At 40.7% G+C, this 24,430-nt stretch overlaps 1 protein-coding gene across 1 annotated transcript; it reads left to right on the forward strand.

The window, feature by feature from the left end:
• Window positions 1-1,416: 1,416 nt before the first annotated feature.
• LOC106176974 (uncharacterized) lies at window positions 1,417-24,159 on the forward strand. The gene is made up of 6 exons (XM_013559575.2): window positions 1,417-2,042; window positions 10,687-19,788; window positions 20,053-20,205; window positions 20,375-20,463; window positions 20,720-20,860; window positions 21,159-24,159. The coding sequence occupies exons 1-6, from the start codon at window positions 1,740-1,742 to the stop codon at window positions 22,507-22,509; spliced, it is 11,139 nt and encodes a 3,712-aa protein (XP_013415029.2). The 5' UTR covers window positions 1,417-1,739; the 3' UTR covers window positions 22,510-24,159.
• The last annotated feature ends 271 nt before the right edge of the window (window positions 24,160-24,430 follow it).

Raw genomic sequence — 24,430 nt, forward strand, 5'->3', positions numbered from 1 at the left:
TGGAACGTGCACCCCCCCCCCCCTCAAATCTGCACCCATTCAAGAGCTCTCAGATTTGCTATAATGAGCCTCACCTACGACAGTGCTAACATTACTTAAAATACCCCCATTGGACAGGGGTGCCATAAAAGGACGGTAAATTAAATTGTTTACCTAATTAAAGAGAAACTCGGATAAGGTACTTCAGTGCTGCGTTTATCAGTTGTTTTAAAATAAATGGAATAACGTGATTCTAACAGGGAAAACACCCCATGATCCAATATGGTGAGTGACAAATTCAATAAGTACAATCGAACTAAATTTCATCATAAAACAAAGTCATGGTAAAAAAAGTTGTCAATCTAAGACACTCAGTGTCTGGTCCTCGAAGGAGTTGTCCTGTATGATCATATGAACAGTCTTGATAAGCAGGCGCCTAAGTGGGGGAGGGGCATAAAAGAAAAGGATCATCAACGTTGATGTTTACGAGGTCTTGTTTGAGGAGCCGACACGCAGCGTTCCTAGATAGATTTTTTTACTGTGAGTTTGTTTTATGCTAACATTTACTTTGGCTTCACCTATGACGTTAAAGAGCGCAATGGGATCGAAGGCAGTTCCCATCGGGACTGTTTTAGTTTAAACATTGTATCTTTTTCAGACTGTGGAGAGTGACATCTGTGACTGAAGATAGTCAACAACTGGGGAAGGGGGGGAGGGGAACTGGATTGTTCCTCCTCACTAACAGAGGTCGGTAAGATGATGCCGTCTTTTTGTATCTTTCTTCTTATTATTTTTCTATTATTTTTGTCAAAATTCTCACAATACAAGATGTGCAGAAAAATAGCTTGAGAAATATATGTGAAAATATTGCAAAAAAAAGAAAAAACATCTCTCTGTGACTCGGATAGCATGTACGAACGAGATGATCGTGCTTGCGACAAATATTTCGAAAAAATGCGAATCCGTCAACAAAGACAAAGGTTTTGCAGGCTGTAACTTAATGAATTGGGTAGTTCGCAGTGCTTTACTATGCTGAAACAAACGAAAAAAGCAGGCCCTTTATTTAATTTGATTAATGGAGGCACATGTAGAACAGAAATTGGAAATAATGGATGCATGTAACATTTGCTTAGTGTTTATTTTAATGTCATGTTAAGAGTTGTTGTAACTTTATGTTTAACAGAGCTCCATAGAAAATAACGTTTTCGGGCTTAATAGAAATTTTGAAGCACACAGTGTTCAGCACTGTTTTATTCCCTTTTATTTTTTCAATTTTTCATTTTCTTTAATCAGTCGTAAATTGGAATAAATACATTTAAGTTAATATGGAAAACAATCGCGTCTGTCGGTATGAAAACCTTACTGCACTCAAACAAAACATCTAGTACCCAATATTGACTTTTCACTCAAAACATGAATAGTATAAACTCCAGCACCTCTGTGCGTCTGTTAACGTATAGACAATGCCGCCCATTGTGTTTTTCTGTTCGATTGCATCAGTTGCGCTGCGCCTTTCTGTGCGTCGCATTTGAATATTGTGACTGTTTACCTGACTCAGCCAGCTGTACAGGTAAACACACAGGTAATAAAAGCGACATCACGTGACTTAACGAATCTCTCCGCCATTTTGAAGGTCATTATAGAAGCTGTAAAATATAGGTCATTTCGCCACACAAGTTGTCGTAGGAGAGGCGTTAAACTGCCTGGAATGGAGGTAGTAAGCTTGTTAAGTGTCACAGTGGATTAATCAAAAGGTGAAGATGGCGTCGAGTCTCGAAATACGACACCTTACGCAGTGCCACGGCTGCAGCGGTTACATTTACCCCGTGGAAACGTTCATAGACTATGGAGTCCTGTATCATCGCAACTGTTTCCGTTGCAAAGTGTGTCGGAGGAGGCTGAACGATAAGACAAAATACAGGTACTCGGAGTACGACTCTCTGGAGGACGTTTTCTGCTGGAAGCACGCGCCATGGCAGATCAACCCAGAGAAACAAAACAGCCTCCTTTCTTCCTCTGCCCTCTCGGGGAGTCAGATTAGTTTCTGGAGCGTTGACACCCAGGTAAGCGGCGTCATCAAGTGTTTAAAGCTTTGACAAAGTTAATGAGAGTCAAATGTGCCCCAGGCTAGTACCTGTAGGTGTTTGTCCGGACGATGAGTCGTTATTAATAAGTCATAAATTCGGTAGCAAAGTCGTCGAATTCACAAGATTCCTGGCAGAATGTGATAAGCACCCTCAAAGTTTTTATTGCCCTGGAGCACATTATTCTGTCATAACAAGCTGGAAGTAGGGGGCAACATTTTATGGGAGTGCGGTGTGAGTTAGATAACGACGAATAATGTTGTGTGATTTATTATTATGTTAAATGCGTGATAAAGCTGTTTAACTTTGCTACTAGTACCTTAGGTTTGATGTATAGCCTACAGCATGTGAATAATGTGAGAGATTTTCCTACCTGCCGTGACCTGAGCATTTGTTTACGTCGCATTCACGTTACGTGTCGAGTTCGGTGCAGCACACTGGGGTCTCTTGAGCAGAAAATAAGGAGGAGAAAAGTGGGGTATCTTGATACTCATCGGTCGTTAGGGTTCACCATTTCCACATAATGATTCGTGTTTTGTACTCGCACCTTTTTTATTAGAATTCATATAAAATATCAACTGTCAAACCTGCACAAAATGTATTATAGTATATGCTGTTTATAAATAGTGTCACCAACTTCAAAACGATTTTCCTTTGTTGTAGGGCCTATTGTATGGTAGATTCTAACGGTGATTATTAAAGTGGATTAAGGACATCAGAAAATAGTTCAACAGATTAACTGAAATAGTTCACCTCAAGTAACGTTCTAAAAGTGAACCACAGGTCAGAAACAAGAAAAGAAAACATCATCAGTTATGTTGTGCAGTTTTATCTTACAATCCCAGCAAGCACAGCAAGTTTTATCGTGTTACTTTAACTTTTTGGGGGTTATAAAGACAATACGGTAACTTTTTGATAACGTTTTGTGTTTGCTGGGGCAATAGTTTCTTCAAACAACAGAAATACTCAACAATGATATACATCCCGTATTGCCTCTTTTCCCGAAAAAGTGCCTTGTTAAACACTGAAATTTTGGAGTGGAGATATCTTTGATTTTAGCTGCTGTTTGAAACGCAGTTAAGGTAAATATTCTTTTGAACAGACAGAAGAATCATCCCATTTCAAATCTTAAACGTTTGCGGATGTCACCTTACTCGACTGTGAAAAAAAAGACGTTAAAAATGTGGGAGTGGCTCGCGCAAAGGTTAAAATTATCACAACACTGGATCTTTACATGTCGACTGCGATTTAAAAAAATCAAAACAGCAACCCGCAGCAATAATACATTTTGCATTAGGTTACATGTATGAGAATGAATGTAAACAACTTCAAAGTACCTTGCTTTTATATCTTAGCTGTGATTTGAAAAATTAGAGTACCAACCCGCAGCGACGTTCATTTTGCATAACATCACACCTAATGGTTTTAAATCAAAATGTGACATTTATTTCATACATTTTGTAGTGAAGATACACGCACTACTGTTTAGTGTCCAAATAGCCAGAATGGAGTTGTACATTCAATTTTATAGAATAAGAAATATATATCTTTGTGAAAATTATTTTACCAAGTTATGGAAACTCCCCTCCTATCCTTTTTTTTTACTAGAATGACTGAACAAAACTGGCGATTATCTTAATATATGAAATGGCACTCAGCAGACGACAAGCGAACAGCGTCCGGGTTTTACCTGTCTAAATACGGCATCGTCGTCATCATCTTCGTCTTAGTCACCGGCCGGTCAGTCATGTTAAGTAAACAATTTGACATAAAGAAATAGACTGAAAGCGAAAACCATTTACTGTAATGCCGTATAGCTTGTGATAAACCATCTTGGAATGTTTGGTTATTTGATAACGTGGCTGTGCTCTGAGTAGTTCATAAATAGTACAGTCATGTTCGAATTAAAAACAATTTCGATGTATTTGTTACGCGTTCGTGCTTAGAAATACAGATAAATCTTTAAAAGACTACTTAAGTATTAAAATACAGCAATAAAAACTTAACAAGACATGTTACCATTGGCACGTATGGTTGTTTATCAAGTTTTTTCCTCTTACAATTATTTGCCGATTTATCACTGTCTATCGGTTGAGTTGGTGACCTTGGTTGGCTCAAAAGAGAAAAGAAACACATACCATGTAAATAGATCCAAATGCTAAATTTGTTATTCGACGACCTCGTTGATCAATGCAGCAGTTTGTAAAGTGTTTTTTAAACACGGTAACATAAGTAATACGACATGACGCAATTACATTAATCAAATTACAATAATATTCAACATTCAAATCACAGGATCATAGTTTGGAGAAATATTTGAAGTTCTGAGGTTGCCTATACACGACAGGCGTTGTCACACTGAATTTTTTATTATTGGTCAGCTGCTTGCATGTCCTGAAAGTTGACCTAAATGTTCACAAGTAGGAATACATTTGTCGCAGCTCGTGCAACTCCACCCGTCTGTGTATATTTAACATTATTACTGTGAACTCTATCGCACCTGCACAGTTATAGCAGTCACACTTCGTTCGTGTGTGCTGTCATATTAATCTGCATCATTTCCCTGAATCATTTTAGAATATATTTGAAGAAAGAAGAGGGAACAAAATTAAGAAATGCAAATATGTACAGGTCATCAAATCTTCTATCTGATTAGTTGTGATGTGCTCAAATCTCCCTTTCATTTTAGGAACTCCGTATATTCGGGGCTAATATCTTGAGCTTAATTTTAATTTGTACAAATTGTCTCAAATCTAAACCAGTTTATGCAAACCATTTTCTTTTACATCTCTGCCAATTCACAGGCTATTATTTTGCATACTGTACACGTAGCAAACACTAGGTTTTTATTTAAACATCTTTTGGAGAATTTCAATAATTCATGATAGATAAACGTCAGTTTCTACATGTGCTATGATCCCCATTCCATTACAAGTAACCAAGCACTGGTGCTGGCCAGGGAAGTAATGAAATTGTCTTATTAGGTGTGTGCCCGACGTGCTTAAATTACGAGCTCTTATTCATGTTGCTGCAAGATTTACGGTGGGCCATTTTTCATTAGTGTGTAGACGTTATTTGGCGGCTCAGTAATAGAAATGTATGCTTATTTTCTTATGTGCGTGTGTGTATTTACAGACATCATGCTTGCCCGCTATTTTGTATTTTCCTCACTGATATTAAACGTCTAAATCAAACAAAATAGCTGTCGGCTGGTGTCGTGAGTTAGGTTGGTTATTCGTCCAATGTAGGTCATCGTTGTGACTGAGCTTTTTCATTTCATGAAATACCATAAAAATATCACTGATATGGAGAAATGGACATTATAAAGCGTTGGCAATAATCCAAAGTGTCGACGATAAGCCATTTTTTTTACGACGGTCGTGGTTAGATGACTAATTTGTTGGCAGGAGCTTTAGGCCAGACTTGTATGCGTGTTTATGTCAGGAATATTATAATAAATGGTTCTAAGTTCTTCCGCAGCAGAATATGACACCCTTTTAAGCAATCGGTTTTTGCTATAATAAGATTCTATTTTTGATACGTGCACCTTTAAAGCAGGTGGACTTTCCTTGTTGTGGCAGTTTTCACCTGTGTAATTGGCCAGTTTTCACCTGCATTGATTGTCCATGTTCTGTTAGGTAAGGATGAGCAATTTCCCTTTGGTTGGACAGCTACATGTATGCCCCTTACTCCTTGGCCATTGTTTTTCGTTCACTATAAAAGCACCACCAGAGTATTTACTTCAGCTGATAATGCATAATACAGTTACTGGTTATACAAACCTAAAACTGAATATTGAGTCCTAGTACAAATGAGACAATCTATATTAGGAAAAAATTAAACTAAAGTGCCTTGACATGAAAATTACCAGCGAAAAGTTATATTGGATATTTTGTATTACATCCTGATTTCTGAAATTTAAGACCACAATTTTGGTTTTATATGACCCAATATACAACAGCAGTAGTCAAATGAAACGAAATACGTACATTTAGTACTGGAAAGATGAAAGTCCTCAAGATCAGTATGCATTTAACAACGCGACATTATATTGTACCTAAAGGTACTTCTATGATTGTACTTCTTACATCATGTCAGTGCCTTATGAAAGCGACCAGAAGCAGTACATTTCAAAGCACTTTTATTTCAATAAAGATAATTACAGACATCAACAAGACAGTAAAGAAAAATGATGGGAGAGGATCTCTTTTGAATTGATTAATATGATGTACTGATCATTATGTCGTTTGCTAAGAAAATGAGCCTACTGGCCAGCAACTGATGGGGGTAAATATTTCACAAATCGTTATGGAAAAAAGAACTTTGTTTGATAAACTCTCATCCATTGTTTCTGTAGGGCCTTATTACGGCCATTTACGCTATTTAACCTTACAACATACGTAAGGAGCTTATCGGTTCGATGTAATTTGATCTAATCTGTGAGGGGATTATCAGTAAGATTAACAAGATTATCGTAATTAACGATGATCAGTTCATTTTGCGACTGAGCACCTGCCAACCCGTGTAAAGAATTTAATCTACGCAAGTAAGGTGACAGTAACCTGTGACAGGTGACATGTGACACATTTGGCACCGAAAGCCGTCCGTCAAAGATGTCATCCAGGTTGCATTAGATTATACTTGTCTTTTATACTTGTCTTGATTTTACTTGTCTATGGAATCGAATATAGAAAAAAACATCTAGTCAGCCGTACTAATATATTGCATTAGGAATGAATTTGAAATCTTAGTGCCATTTTTTAGTTCTTAATCACCATCGCTTTAATGAATATTATTTTATTTAATTCGAAACTTAAGTTTTATCCCATGAGTACTTATGAGCGTGCGTTTCAACAATTATTTTGTCTTCTCTTAGCTTCATTCAGTCGAACAGTTACACGCATACCTTTTCGTGTGAAAATGCAATTTCTCAGCAGGCGATAGTATTGCCATTACTTTACAATGATGTAACGTGCACTCGAACATTAACACAGGAATCATGCGTATCTGATAAGAACGTAGTGAGATGTAAGACAAGAAAAAACCCGCAGGCTGTCTATATAAATGTTTTAGGTCCCATTAAGCAAAGATAGATGTATAAGCAAATGCTTGACGGTAAAAAACATAGCGGTAGTACGTCTATATATTGACTTAAAACGTGAGGATCAGTATATAGGGGCCACCTCTATAGTTTAGAATAGGCGTTCATCAATGTAAATCTTGCTCAGTTAGTTACTTTGGGCACACTTGTTTATGAAATGAATTACGGTAATGTTGGTTTTCATAATAAGACAGAAAATATTTCAAAACTGATAAAAAATACGGGTTTACGAATCGGAAAAATATATAATTTCTCGGTTTTCCTACCGCGCACCAAGACTACAATAACCATGATAAATATATTAAAACAATGGGTAGTGCATTGGCATGCATGTCTATGTTTCTGGACGTTCCCTGTGGTTAATTATAGAATGACCAGTGTTGTCTGACCAATGGCCCAGATCACTGGTCATACCGGTGGCAAGACAAAAGGGCTTGGCTCTTGACCTATATTCACTCAGGTATGCGGCTATATAATGTGTCTATACACACTGTGACACTCGTGTATCACACTTCACTTCTGTATTCACCAATTACCTGATAACATATGGTAATACACGATAACGTATGAGTTGGATAGGATATCTTATATCAAAATTGCCGTGTGGGGTTAGGGGCGGGTTTAATAATTCATCTTATTCAGTGATGTCGTTTATCGCATCTGCTTATTCGCTGACATAGGTAATGTGGGTACACGAATAATACATTATTGACATTGTGTTGTTTCACGTCATACATGACTCTGTACTTGACCAACGTCGACCTTAAACTGATTCAACATATTTACCTATCGAATTACACGTGTTACAGCTTGTGGTTGACATGGAGTTACGTAAAGCCCCAAAAGTAGTCAAGTATATCTCATTACCATTAGATCAGTACTTGCACTTTTTAATATCAGATAGGCAAATCGAGTTGAAGGCAGCGAAAGACTGGGGTCGAGGTCACACATTAGGGATAACTCGGATAGTACACGTCACCGATCGACCCAATTATTTGGTTCCCCGCCTCAGATTTTTTAAGTTGTATAAGCCGTTTGGTCTTCTAGTGACGTCACTGAGTCCTTTTAACAGTTTGAGATGGTATTGACATTATCAAAATTAACATAGAGGTCCAATGATTATAACAAATCAAATTTTAAAATGCCATACTAACATTTTAATGCCCATTTAGCAATCGTGTCTGCCTGTCACTGTTTCTGTTTTGGGGCAGAATATTCTTAGGTACAGTTAGCTGAAGTGATTTGGGCACAATCCGTCGTGTACATTGAAGCCTAGTGCAAGGACACCTGTATAGTCCACATACCAGAGATATTCTATGTTATCTAACGAACGATAATAGCTTATATAAGGTCGTCCGTGTTTATGTAGCAATTGATGTGAGGTATGCAACAATTGAAAACTACTCGGCCACGCAATGCAAGGCAGAAGTAAGCCTGTATGCCCCGGTGTGTAATAATAATAATAATAATAATAATAGTAATAATAATAATAATAATAATAATAATAATGGAAAGAAACTGAATGTAACGTGTATGTTTCAATAACGTCCAAAGACTCACTATTTTACATACGCTAAATATATGTTACTTGTAAAACAATAGGATGGTTGGCTTAGCACAACGATTTAAGTTTTTCTATTTTCTTTTCATTTTAGTAATTGTAAATTATTCTTTAAGTACAATGTATATTTTTAATATGACATGGTACGCTATATCAGGTACTGTATTTTAAGTTGAATAGTGCATATAACTGTAAAGTGCATTGGAGTGTATATACCTGGTAGTAGTATATAGTGTAGTATTCTTCTTATTATCAAGTCAGTTTACAAGCAATTACGATGGCAATAGTAACTCCGGTAAATTGGCATATCACTTTCCAGTTAGAGACTACGAAAACAAATTCTATGCAAGTCCTTTTCAAAGATATTCAGTTTGGCAGAGAGAGAGAGAGAGAGAGAGAGAGAGAGAGAGAGAGAGAGAATTACGCCCTCGAGATTCTTCTTACAGTTTTAAATGTTCACCACAATGCATAAGTCACACTAATCCATTCATGAAATGAGGAGAGAATAAATGTTTTGTTTCGATGAAGAACATACATTTGCCCCCAGAAATCTTAGCATAATGTATTTTACAGCAATTGTCAACATCCAACTTTCCTGATGTGGTACATCTCAAGCTTTTTTTCTTAAATATTATAGTCACTATTATCCTTCAATCACTCGGCCTGGAGTAATGTTACAGGCTGGTAATCTTGACACAAACATTAGTGTACCCCATTGTAATCTCGTGCATTCACGTCACGTCCGAGATAAGGTCATCTAAGCACCACCAATTAATAGTCAGTGACAGTGTAGTGTGGATTCAACATGTCGACCGGGGGCATGTTTCCTTAAATTCTTTCAAATAAGGGGATTATTAGGGGAGATTAATGAATTGAGTAAGAGACGTTTCCTTTTGTATGCACACTTACTTTCATTGCCAGGTTCTTAGTTTGGCAACCAAATATCTGAACTTCCTATATAACATTCCTTGAGATAATTGAAACATGATTTTTTACCTTTCAAGTGATTACTATTTGTGAAACCTTCCCGTCTGTCTACAAGCTTTCTTTGTCAGTTTTCTCTACCATCTGCTTAAAGTTTCATTAATAATTTCTTCAAACAGTCACCCAACTAAGTGTTATTCCCATGACAATATTTCATTGTTTAACAAGACGCCGTCATCAGTGAATGGCGGTGCAGGTGTTATAGTAGTCTCTACCTGAGGAGTGCAGGAGTGGAGCTAACTCTATTTCCCAGAAGAAATTATTTCTGTTACTTATAGAGAGCAAAACATAGCTAATGAAAGGCTTTGCGGTTCCCCCCGATAGCATTTTGCTATGCTTTATTCATTTACCCGTGACGTTATCCATTTGATCTAAATGTTTTATTGTTGAGCTTAATCTTTATAATTGAAATCCATTAAATCAGAGATGTTGACCCAGATACTGGCAGTTAATATGTCGATGCAGGTTGACACAGTAGTGAAGAATGAAACAGTCATTATACTATTGGATTAGGTTTTGCTTCTTGCGCTTAACTCTGGAATGCAACCGGTGTGATCAAAACACGGAGGTTCCAATAGTTCATCGCAATTGAAAATAGCATTAACTATGTTCGTCTAGCATTTCGTCAACTTTTCTTTTTGTGAAAAAAATTCATTAAACGATGTGGATCATAGGGACGTGCAGGAATATTGTAGGAATTCAGATGAGCAGAAATTTAAAGTAGGGGTATGATTGACATAAAGCGATGGAAGCCATACTCATATCGTTCAGATATTGTTAATCTGATGTTTATTTTACTTTTTAATTAATTAATCAATTCATCATTTTGTCAGATATGAAACAGGGCCTCTCGGTTTACTCAGGCCATGGTAAACTACAATAAACCTACATTTAGCGAACATTTCACTAATCGGCAATACGAGTTACCCCCTTTCAACTCCAGAATGATCATTGTGTTATTTTACTTTTATTTTCAGGATATTGAAAATGCTAGCCAGATGGACGTCGAAGAGCTCAAGAGGCGCAAACTTGAGCAACTCTATATTTTCCGCAAATTCGAGCGCCGTAAGGGTGACAACAGTGAGACAGCCTCCGTAATAAGTTCATTACCGGAAGAGTACCATGAAGACTCGTACAGCAGTCAACAGTTGGTGGGAGATAACTTTACCCGTGAGAAACCTGTGCCAAAACAGCGCGGCAGAAGAGGTGAGAAAAAGGACAAGGCCATCAACAATGCCAATCAAGATCAGGAAAAAGAAAATAATTACGTCCGCTCTGACATCAGGCAACAGCTTGATGATATCGGAGCCGAACTAGACGAGGCAGTTGATACAGAGTCCCTACAGGAGTTCGACCAAGAACCACGTCGCAAGAAACCCGCTCCGGTAGAACGCCGAATCAAAGCCAAAAAACAGGACCGCCTTGCGCCCGCAGAGACCCAAGATAATGCTCGGGCGAGCACACTGTCAGACGATGTGTTCATTGGTGCACGGAACGACCAAAACATAGATAAAACAAACGAGAATTTCCAAAATCTCTTCATGGACCAGTTCCAGAAAGAACGCGAGGGTGAGGCTTATTACCCCGGGGAACTAAGCAGTGGTGAGGTACGGCAGAAAGGGCGTAATGCACAGAGAGAGCGGGATCAACAACATGCACAGCAAACGGTCTCTCCATATGAGGATATTGATGACACAAACTTTGAGCAAGAGCCCAGGAGACGTGTGCCAAGAAGTGACGCCAACGAGCAAGGAGCAGCGCTAAATCACCATGGTAACAGTGGTGTCACAAACTTTGACCAGGAACCAAGAAGAGTTGGTCCACTTGGTAGCCAAGACGGTGATCAAGGAAAAGACCAGGAAAACGACCAGCTCACTAATTTCCCTATCTATTCACAGCCAGATAAGACGAAGAAAAAGAAAAACAGAACCGGTGAAGGAGACGTAAATTCGAGAAACGAGTTAACAGAAAACGCTCAGAATCGAAAACCAGGAGGAAGGGACCGCGTGACCAACGGTCGTCCTCATGACGACCACCACCCAGAAGCAGAAAATCCATATGAAGAGATTGGACAACTTACGGATAAAATCCACGGACAATTGTATGATGAACACGGCCAACCTGTTGAACAGCTAGGTCAACAATTATATGATGAGGATGGTCGCATTGTCGTTCAACCTAATAATCAACCCTACTATGATGAGTATGGTCGACTTGTTGGGCGAGCTAGGGAGCAGTGTTATGACGAAAATGGTCGGCCAATTACAAAGGTTGGCGAACAATTTTACGATGAAAATGGTCGTCTTACAGACCAATCCAAGCAGCTGTACGACCAGCACGGCCGACCTATTGCCCAGCCTGGGCAGCAGTTTTATGATGACAACGGTCGCCCAGTTACCGCCAATGGTCAACTACATTATGATGAACATGGACGCCTAACTGACCAGTCCAATAAACAACTATACGACCAATATGGTGAGCCAGTAATTTTTTCAGACGAACCGCAGGACCACCAGCAAGGCCAGCCAGCTGTTGATTCTCGACTGCAGTTGTTTGACAAACATGGTCGTCTCGTCGAGCCCACCGGTGATCTGCATTACGACGAACACGGCAGCCTTGTTGACCAGGCCAACCAACCATTATTCGATCAACATGGCCGACCCATAATGCGAGCAATAGAAATATCCAGTGAAGATCAGTATGGCCGAGCTGATAAACTACCTGCTCAACTATTATATAACGAACAAGGTTTCCCTGCTCAGCCCATGGGTACACTTACTTTTGATGAACAGGGGCAGCTGATTGATAAAGACAACAAGAAGTTATACGACCAACATGGGCAGCCTATCACACAGTTTTATGATGGAAACGGTTGTCCCGTCGAGCCAGGCAATGAGCTGCATTTTGATGAAAATGGCCATCTTGTTAATGACACCAACAACCAACTCCACGATCAATATGGTCAGCCCATAGTTCAGAGTGCACAACAGTTATATGACGAAGGCGGTCACCCAGTGAACCCGATGGGTCAGCTAAGATACGATGAACATGGTCGCCTTGTTGACCACACAAACAACCAAGTCTACGACCAGCAAGGTTGTCCTATTGTACAGTACGCTCAACATTTATGCGACGAGTATGGCAATCCGATTGAGCACACGGGAGAGCTGCACTTCGATGAACACGGCCGTCTGGTGGACCAATTTAACAATCAGCTTTATGACCAACAAGGTGGTCCAATCAACCAGTCTGCACTTCAGTTATATAATGAGCTTGGGAATCCAGTTGATCTCGCAGAAGAACTGCACTACGATAAACAAGGTCATCTTGTTGACTCCTCCAACAACCAACTGTACGATCAAAACGGCAGAGCTATCGCAAAGGTGTATGACCAAAATGGCCGCGCAGTTAAGTCCACTGGGCAGCTACATTTTGATGAACGTGGTCGCCTTGTGAACCAATCCAATAAGCAACTATTCGACCAAGATGGAATACCATTTGTACAGGCTGCACGGAAATTATATGACGGAGACGGCAATCCAATAGAAACCACGGGGCAACTACACTTTGATGGCCATGGTCGCCTAATTGACCCATCTGGCAAGCAACTCTATGACCAACTTGGCCAACCTATCTTACAGTATGGTCAGCAATTATGTGACGAGCAAGGAAATCCAGTTCAGGGTACGGGAGAGCTTCATTTTGATGAACACGGTCGCCTTGTTGACGAATCGAAACAGCAGGTCTACGATCAACATGGACGACCCGTAGCACATGTCATCACTGACCAGCAGTTGGACGAAGAAAGGCGACCAGTTGATCAATCCGGTCACCAATTGTATGGAAAACATGGTCAGCCACTAGAGCCAACATCGCTGCTACAGTATAATGAGCGTGGTTGCCTTGTTGACCAGTCCAACGAACCAGTTTATGACCAACATGGCCACCCTTTTGTACAGTATGGAGTACAACTACAAGATGAACATGGCAATCCAGTGGAGCAGACAGGGGAGCTACATTTTGACGAGCTCGGCAACCTAGTAGACCAATTCAACAGAAAACTATACGACCAAAATGGCCAGCCTATGAAAAAGATATTGGATGAAAACGGACGTAAAGTCAACCAAACGGGAAAGCTTCATATTGATGAACACGGCTGTCTTGTTGACCAATCAAACAAACCGCTCTACGACCAAAATGGCCGACCTATTTCACAGTTTAGCCAGCAACTTTATGATGAACATGGTCGCCAGGCTAAACCTAATGCAAAATTACATTACGATGATCATGGACGTCTAGTAGACCAATCCAACAATCAACTCTTCGATCAAAATGGTCAACCCATAGTGCATGTTCAGGAGCTTGGACAGCAGTTATATGACCAGAACGGCCACCCAGTTGAGCCCAATACACAGTTACATTTCGATAATCATGGTCGCCTTGTTGACCAATCCAACAAACAGATTTATGATCAACATGGCCGCCCTTTTGTACAGTATGGAACACAACTACAAGATGAACATGGCAATCCAGTGGAGCAGACAGGGGAGCTACATTTCGATGAGCGCGGAAACCTTGTGGACCAATCCAACAGAAAACTATACGACCAAAATGGTCAGCCTATGAAAAAGATATTGGATGAACACGGGCGTCCAGTCAAGCAAACGGATAAGCTGTATATTGATGAACACGGTTGTCTTGTTGACCAATCGAACAAACAGCTCTACGACCAAAGTGGCCGACCTATTTCACAGTTTAGCCAGCAACTTTATGACGAGCATGGTCGCCAGACTAAACCAAATGCAAAATTACATTACGATGATCATGGACGCCTCGTAGACCAATCCAACAATCAACTCTTCGATCAAAATGGTCAACCCATAGTGCACATTGATGAACAGGAACTTGACCGGCAATTATATGACCAGAATGGCCATCCAGTTAAGTCCAATACACAGTTACATTATGATAATCATGGTCGCCTTGTTGACCAATCCAACAAACAGATTTATGATCAACATGGCCGCCCTTTTGTACAGTATGGAACACAACTACAAGATGAACATGGCAATCCAGTGAAGCAGACAGGGGAGCTAAATTTCGATGAGCACGGAAACCTTGTGGACCAATCCAACAGAAAACTATACGACCAAAATGGCCAGCCTATGAAAAAGATATTGGACAAACACGGGCGTCCAGTCAAACAAACGGGAAAGCTTCATATTGATGAACACGGTTGTCTTGTTGACCAATCAAACAAACCGCTCTACGACCAAAATGGCCGACCTATTTCACAGTTTATCCAGCAACTATACGATGAGCATGGTCACCAGGCCAAGCCGACAGCAAAATTACATTACGATGATCATGGACGTCTTGTAGACCAATCCAACAACCAACTCTTCAATCACAAAGGTCAACCCATTGTGCACGTTCACAAACAGGAACTTGACCGGCAATTATATGACCAGAACGGTCATCCAGTTAAGTCCAATACACAGTTACATTACGATAATCATGGTCGCCTTGTTGACCAATCCAACAAACAGATTTATGATCAACATGGCCGCCCTTTTGTACAGTATGGAACACAACTACAAGATGAACATGGCAATCCAGTGGAGCAGACAGGGGAGCTACATTTCGATGAGTGCGGAAACCTTGTGGACCAATCCAACAGAAAACTATATGATCAAAATGGCCAGCCTATGAAAAAGATATTGGATGAACACGGGCGTCCAGTCAAGCAAACGGATAAGCTGTATATCAATGAACACGGTTGTCTTGTTGACCAATCAAACAAACAGCTTTACGACCAAAATGGTCAACCCATCTCACAATCTAGTCAACAGTTATACGATGAAGATGGTCGCCAGGCCAAGCCAAATGCAAAGTTACGTTACGATGAAAATGCACGACTCGTAGATCAACACAACAACCAACTCTTTGATCAAGATGGACTCCCTATAGTACATTCCAAAGAGGAGCAGCCTGTGCAGCAGGTGTTTGATGAGCATGGTCGCCCAGTTGATCAATCAAATAGGCAATCTAACGACCAGCATGGTCGACCTCTTGCACAGACTTCTGACACACTAGGCAAACCCCAGATGAGGTCTAAGGGGGCACAGGGAGAAACTAACCTTGGTGAAATGTTCCTAGAGCAAATTAAGAAAGACGAACTCAGCCATAAGGCAAGGACGCCATACTCTCAAGACCAACAACATTGGAAACATGGAATACAAGAAACTGATATTGATGCAGAAGACGATGACGTGATAGAGACCAACATCGACGTGGAGATTGAAAGGCTGGAACAAGAACTTGGTCCACAGTATGATGGAACAAAGGCACATGACGTCAGTGTGTCATCAGACGAAGGAAGTACAGATTCAATCTTAATGGCTGGTGGAAAACCACGACAGAGAAGGAAACAACCACGAAAAGAACAAGGTGACAGCTCTACAGAACCTGACACAGACACAGATATAGATCACCTGTATCAAACTACAGACACAGACACCGATATTGAGGCTCTTTTGTTGGACCATCTTAAAGAGAGAGCAGGAGAAAAAAAGCTACGGAAGAAGTCCGACAGGTCAAGGAGTAGAGAAAATTTGCAAGAAGCCGATGTGAGTGCCATGTTTCTTGATCAGATTAAAAAGAACCAGGCTGGAGATCGCCGAGGCACTGAAGAACATAGAGCCCCCATCGGTCAGATTACAGAGACAGACATTGATGATGAGCCGCCCACGCCAACACCTGCTGCCATGGAAGCTGATTTTGATGCTGACAATGACGTTTCCTTAAAACAATTAGTTGAATCAGCTATCAGAAAGCACGGTGATGAATTTGAAGACCATGACGAAACAATGGTGGAGAAGTCTCCCCAGGATGTGTCTACTAAAAGTGTTTTTCAAAAAATCTCAATATTTGAACGTGAACAGGCAAAACTTACTCCTGACCACAAGTTGACGCCACAGCAACGACAGTTGATGGAAACAGAGTTTGGCGTAGACCAGAGCCCCAGCACCATACCTACACCGGTGAAACCGCCTGGTTTTAAGAGTAAAATACCGACTAAAGGCAACCAACAAAGTGTAGAAGGCATATTTATGGAGCAGGTCCAAAAGGACGAAGCCTCCCGGAAACAGACCGCTGCTGGGAAAAGTCCCAGTAAAATTCCCGTCAGAGCACTGACATCTTCCAACAGTGGTGCTGATCAGGAAGGGGAAGAGCAGCCAGTGACCAATCTTGACAAGGCGTCAGGAGATGTGGTCCCAGGAGCAAAGGGCAGAAGCAAGATTGCTGCCTTGAGAGAGCAGTTCCTCCGGGGAGAGACTCAGGAACCCGATAAATATGATGATAATGATGATATTGAAGATTTAGAGTATGAACCCAGAGTTAGACGCCCTGCACCAAAACAAACAGCAAAGGCAGCGAATGAGAAAACTCCACAAGCGGCACGGAATCAGGAGCAAAAGAAAGGAGAGAAACCTTCAATCCAAACCGAAGGAAACTTAGTAGGAGAGATGTTCCTTGGCGAATATATGAAAAGCAAGGCCGAAGAGGAATCTAAATATAAACCAAAGAGTCCAAAGAGTGTCCGATTCTCAGAAAAGGATGAATACAAAAGTGAAACGTCAGAGGCTGAATCGGAGTCTACAGTTACTGGCAGAGACGATGATTCTGTCATGTCTGACCACGAAAACGAATTCAGGGCTGAAATGTTGGGTCTCAATAAAGACACAGAGCAATACGTGAAGCAGTATGGAATCGATGTTTCTACAGGGCGTGTTACTCCTCAAGGTAAAACGGACATTCCCTCATTCTATGGGGTCCCCATCTCAGAAAAAGATCCGGAGAAAAGCTCAATGAACAAAGAAAAAAAGGACAAAAAGGGAGGTGAGATCCGTAAGGCACCAGTAAAAGATGACTCTGGAAAGTTCGTCGCTGAAACTGAAGATCAACAGTCGTCAGATGGTGACCTGTCATTTGAGAGCTTAGAGCGTGAGCCACGAAGATTCGGCCATTCACAACAAGGAGAAATTACAGATAATCCAGGCAATAAAAGTCCGAAATTAACACCTAGCAAAGGAAGACAGGCTAGCAAAAGTCCAACTTTTGAATCCGAGTTAATTGCAAAAATGATCCGCGAAGATGCAGAGAAATCACACCAATATGCAAAACACGGAACAGTTTCAACTACACAGACAAAAGAGGGCATTTCTTACACGTTTACCTCAACAGAGACCCATTTTGATGTCAGGGAAGAGTATACCGAAGATTATGCTGAAACGCCGACTGAATATGAAAAGGTGAAAGATATGAAACCAGACCCTGAAACTGAATTTCCTGAAACTTACACCACAGAGTCCCTTCTTAAAGGTACAAGAGCCCCAGTACCAGCTGACCGTGTATTTAAGGTGCACAGAGCAGAAGAGCGAAAAGCCAAAGAATTTACAGCTGAACAGATAACAGCACAGAGAAAGACCATTTCAACCACCAGTACTATTCAAAGTACATCTACACTAGGTGGCGGTTATGATCTTCAGGAAGAGTCGGTGGTTCTGAAAGTACCAACCAAAGGGACGCAAAATGATCAGTTGCGATTGCAAGGGGATTTTGAGAAAGGTGATCAGAGCGACCAAGATGAAAGTGTGTCGGAAGACAGTTCACGCTCTTACGATCGCGATGTCTACAACCGCGTGAGACAAAATGTCCCGAGAGCGTTTGGCATCAGGAAGAGGTCGCTGCGTAGCAATGGTAGTGCTGACAACTTATCAGAATCTCCCGTTCCAGATCAGTTATCAAACGGCGAAGAAAAGAAAACAATCACAGGTAGTCAGGAATTTGCCAAGGTATTCGGGGTACGTAGCCCAGAAGAATTTGTGAATGAAATCCTAACCACGGAGGGAAAGCTTAACTCCACTGGCAATACTCCAGATATTGAACGACGAGTCATATATACCACACCCCACTTCGCAGAGGCGAAAAGAGAAGGGAGCGCTTCAAGCGCAGACTCCCTTGGCGGAAAAGCTGGGGGTGGATTTGTGGTGCAAGACTCAACCCAGCCAAAGGGACGATCAACAACAGTATACGCTCAAATCCAAAAGCCAAAGAAATCGCAGCAGCAGGTGACAACAATCGAATTCCCTGACGAACTTACAGTTCCACCGCCAGTAGAGACCAGCACTCCAACGCTGACACCAACGCAAAAGAGAAGACTGAAAAGCGAAGACATCATGGCCGCTCAACGGGAGCTTGAGAGACGCCAAAAAGAAGAAGAGGACGCTTTATATAGAAGATTTTTGGAAAGACAAGAGAAAGAAATGGAGAAGCTACACCAGTCTATGACATCAGAAAAAGAGAAGAGAATAAAAGACATGATGAACAAGGTTGCCACCAGCAGATCCAAGTTAATTGCACAAGACACAGAACAAGCAGCCGGGCCATCTAGAAGAAAGTCGTCAGAGCCAGAACGCCCTGGTCAAAGAGACAGCGACGCCATGTCTGTTAGCACGATGGCCAGCAGCGTGTTTGAAGACCCTGCGAAAAAGAAATCGAAAAAAGATCTGAAAAAAGAGCAGAAAGAGAAAGAAAAGGCGGAGAAGAAAGCGGCAAAAGAGGCAAAGGAAGCTAAAAGGAAAGAAGATAAGAAAAAGAAAGGAAAGAAAGGAAAACCGTCAGAGGAGGACGCTGCCGAGGAAGGCGACGACGAGCTCGTGGAACCGCCGCGTGTTCGAAGACCACGTGAAATGCGTGATTCGGACACGACAAGTATTGCGTCTTCAACCGCCGGGCGCCCTGCTCGTAGCACAAGTACGCCACTTCCACGAGGCGAGCAGCAGCGGGCGGGTGAGTCGACCCATTTGGCGGATCTAAGCCTCGAGATGATGGACGATCCCGAACTGCAGCGTCTCATGGGTGAAGAGAGGCGAAAGCTGGAGGAGTCGTACGCCAAAGAGATGAAAGCTCGAAGGAGGCAGCTCATTGAAGATTTGGCTCAGGGTGAGCAACGAGAAGTGGCCGACTTGGTAGAAAAACACACCAGACAGATGCTTATGTTAAGGCACCAGAGGGTAAGTAGTTCTGCTGTGAAATAAGAAGTAATATTCAGTTATTTTTAACATTAAGGCCATTTCTAAACCACGGCTCTATTTGGATAAAATGATATTCAACAACCTGCAATATTAAATCGTCATTAGTTATATTATACGATTTAACACATAAAGCAAATTGTGTATAAAAAGATTTTCCTTTTAATGTTGATTATTACACACCTTTTTCCATTGATATATTGTAATCCCAGTGACTTACATATTAACATGCATTTCATTATCTAGGACCGTAAGGTGTATGATCGAGACACTACCACACTGACCAGAGAGTACGAACAAACCGTCAGACCACCCATTAAACCCCCCAGGAACAAGAAAGTTCACTTCTGTGAAAATCCCACTGTTATCTTCATGGAGTTGGACGAACACGTCATAAAGGTAATTTATGCACACCGGTAAGCATTCCCACATTAAATGCATCAGTGTACATAAAAATAGCATGAATAATTCGCACCAATAATAAATCATTGTCGTATCACTATGCATAGGCTGTAGTCAAAGTATCAATATTACAGAAGATGTACATAGTCTTTGCTTTTTTCGCCAGGTGGCGCACATGGAGCCCCAACCGTCCAGTTTCACAGACTTGGTTCGTGAACTGACTGAGGGCTGCAAGAACGACATGGAGAAAGTCAGGTAGTTTTTTTTATATGTTCAGCAAATGTTCGTTATCACTTGAAAAAAATAATTATACAAGATATGTCAACGTATATCGTAAGCAGTAACAAATTCAATTCGTGATGAGAAAAAGATATTCGCACATTCATATTGTGTAGTCACTTATAATCTAGATATCTCTTGGGGTTTCATTTGTATTCTTGAGTTTAAACAAAAAAAGCCCATCGCATATTATTCAATGCCTGTTTAAAACGTTTTATTTATTCATGTTCAGAGCCATATTCCGTTGGATCACCATCAAAAATTTGAACCAGATGGAATTCGAAGATGTCGATCCCGACACGCCCTTAGGATTGCTGAGAGGTATCAAGCTAGGACGAGAGAGCTACCACGTGCTCTTTAAAAGATTATGCGGGTAAGTTGTTTAAAAACATATAACCTAGAAATATGTGTGGTTGCTAATGTTGTTTTTATTCATTCAAATTGTACAGCACCAAAGAAATATCTCACATGCAGCAAGGTATCCCACTTTTTACAGTTATAATCTTCAGTGTTATGCGTTTAATTTAGCACCAATAATAATACTAGCGATTCTTTTGACATAACTGGGAACAATCTTCGTAAGAAAGGAAAATTTGAATACCAGATCTAAACATCTGAAAAGGGGGAATATTGAATACCAGATGTCTGAAAAGGTCCCTTTTTTCTTTCAGGTACGCTGGTCTTCACTGCGAAATTATCTACGGATTCTCCAAGGGTGAGGGATACAAGCCAGGAAAGCCGCTCACCAAGCGATTTAGAAATGTATGGACAACAGCGCACGTGGATGGCTCATGGCGTTTCATCAACTGCCATTGGGGGGCGCGGCGTAGTCATGGACAACGTAAGTCCACCATATTTGGAGATCTGAATGACCTTGAGCTTGAGTACAAATACGAGGAGACGTATTTCCTTACGGACCCCGAAGATCACATTCAGCAGCATTTCCCTGACGATCCTAAATGGCAACTTCTAGAATCTCCACTGACCATGGAGGGCTTTGTCAAACTGCCAGTGAAGAAGACTCCATTCTTCAATCACGAATTAAGTTTTGTGGAAAAATATGACTCTGTTCTTACAACAAAAACCGGCGATCTCACAGTGTTGCTCAAATGTCCAAAGAAAGGGGTCAATTTTGCAGCTAAACTTGACTCGTACTATGGAACAGCGACCTTGACCGGTCAGGTAGATGTCAAGGTCAAAGGAAGCGAGGTCGTCCTGTCCATTGAAGTGCCCCTTCCTAACATCTGCTTCCTGCATATATTTACAAACGAAGAGAATGCGTGCTCATTCCAAATCCAGGCGTTTGAAATTCCAGCTTCATTCCAAAGACTGTACCCTGGCTGTCCTTACTTCGGTTTGACGCCAGATGGCGCTAAAATGGGCGTGGTTCCTTCTTCTCAAACTGAACCGTACCTCGTGAACAATTCAGGTGGTGACTTGGAAGTCAGACTGTCGTTAACGGGAGCAAAGCGTATAAAACTAATGCACAGACTCCTTCGTGCTGACGATGAAAATAATGTGTATGAAAACTGTGATCGTTTTGCTTTGCAGCAGCGTCGTGGGGACAAAATCTCCTCCTTTTTAATACGAACATTCCGCCCAGACTTCTACATCTTCGAAATCAATGCCGCTCCGGAGGACGATCTCAGTCACGGCACCGTGGTTTACAGAGTCTTAGTTGAGTGCTCTGTCCCCTCCAGTGAGCCGGACCCGTTTCCAATTGCATTCCATCACTGGAACAAAGCCGGGCGCCTGCACCACCCAATGATGAGTGAGCTAGAACAAGGGAACAAGATACCGTTCAAAGTGGAGGTGCCATCTGCCCAGAAAGTCGCCGTAGTGGTCGGCAACGAGTGGAACCACCTGGCACAGACGGACGAGGAGAGGGGGATATTTGAAGGCACGGTGTACACAGGAGATAGACAGGGGAAACTGAAGGTTTACGGGAAAATTAGCAATAAGTTTCAGCCTATGCTGGAGTACAAAGTTAGACCGTACATAAGGTATTCCCGGGGGAAATGACATTGAGATGGGGGAAGAGGTTAACCTGATAAGGGAATAGACACCCAGTTGTAAAGTGGCAATTGACATTACAGTACCCATAATGAATCGATGTTTGGGTTGTTTTATAGTGCACTCCAATGACTGATCAAATGATGGCGGGTGAAGTTCTTAATTTTTAAACATTATCCACTTTGAAAAAAATTCCGAAGTTAGTGTTCAAGCTACCCAGTAATGACAGCTAAGAACCAGGTTTAGAAATCGTTGGTTTTCCCATGGGCTGCTTCACTAAGAAGCAAGCGAGAGCTAATAGTTGGCACTTGCTTACATATGCTGAATATTCGGAAATTTCATAGTAAACAGAAGTCGCTAGTTTACGGTTCCGTCTTCGAACAGGCCAAGGTCACATCGCAAAATTTGTCAACATTTTCTCTGCCACCACCTGACAGGGCATGCAGTCCTGCGATGAATGATATAATAATGTATATAAGTAGTGTGGCTTATTGAAATATATTGTCATTGTCTAATAACGTAGACGTTGAGAGCGCTTTCATATGTATATACAGTAATATACATTATAGTGTTAAGATTGTCTTACATTTTCTTATAACGCATTTATTTTCATATCTTCCAAATGGGACCATTAAAAAAATTAAATGACTGTTATGTAGTACCATCCAATGCAAATTTCTATTTATAAATATCTGTATTGGTATATACAAATGAGTGGATATCGCAAATATTCTTAACTGTATGGGGTTGTGCATTTTTTGTTTTGGTGTCTGTATGCTGAACATATATTCGCCATTTAAATATTTGTTTGCAAATTTGGTGTATTAATTATCAAATTCTGCATTTTTCTAACAATAGCTGCATGTTATCTAGTGCACCGAGGGTCTCCTTGTTTAGCGTTTGAATTGTTTTTATAGTACATGTACATTTGTTTTTGTGTGTTATCTTATTTTGCCAAAATATTTGTATTATGACCAAGTCATATTGTACGCTGTTGTTTTAGGCTAAACTGCTTTAGTTGACACGTTTTAGTAGTCATTTGTAGGGCCTTTTCCTGTAACAGATAGACTGAAACGCACGCACGCACGCACGCACCCACACATACACATTGCGTGCTGAAGATTTGAAAGAGAATTGCACACAAGGTTGAATTTTAACAGGTTAACACAAGCTTACATTGTGGTTAGAAGTTGTCATATGTTTGTACATATTATGCATATTCAGGTTGTGAAAAATAAAATTTATACAGATTCCTTTTACAAACAGTAAGGCAGCCAGTCTCAGAGGAGTTTCATTTAGTTGTATCTTGTTTCGTTTTCTGGGTTTGTCAGGAAGATATAGACATATTATAGATATAATTATTTTTACTTATTTGATTGTTTTAAAGGTGCTAGATGTATCTTTTATTTTAGGCCGACATGTGATGTGTCACATGTTTACACACACAACCGCCTTATTTACACAAGTGAAACTGTAAAAATGTATAAATTTGATTTCAGTTATAATTATTTTGCTTGAAATATTTAATCTATGTTCTGCCCTGTTTGATGGAATTCATTCTTTACTTTACTTGTTTTTATTGCACCCTTCAAAAAGGTTGTGCACGTAGTTTTATGCAAAGAACTGAATAAACTGTTAAATACTGATTAAAATTGTTTTACTTTATTATTTAAAACAACTGAGAAAAATTAGAACAATAATATTATAATTATTTGGAGTGTAAAATTCTGTTTAACCTACATACATATCTTCCCTTGGTTTGAAATAGCATCGGCTACTCTCAGTTTGTGAGAACGACATTGCAATGGCAAAGAAAAGATAATAAAATATAAGGTACAACTACCACATTTTTTTAGCTGGAAGCGGAGCCAGTATGGCCAATGTTCTCTATTTACAGCACCCTTTAAAATGGCTATGCACCTCCATGGTT

The sequence above is a fragment of the Lingula anatina genome, chromosome 4 (assembly GCF_051362555.1).
Source record: "Lingula anatina isolate TDL-2025a chromosome 4, LinAna3.0, whole genome shotgun sequence".
Lineage (NCBI taxonomy): Eukaryota > Metazoa > Brachiopoda > Lingulata > Lingulida > Lingulidae > Lingula > Lingula anatina.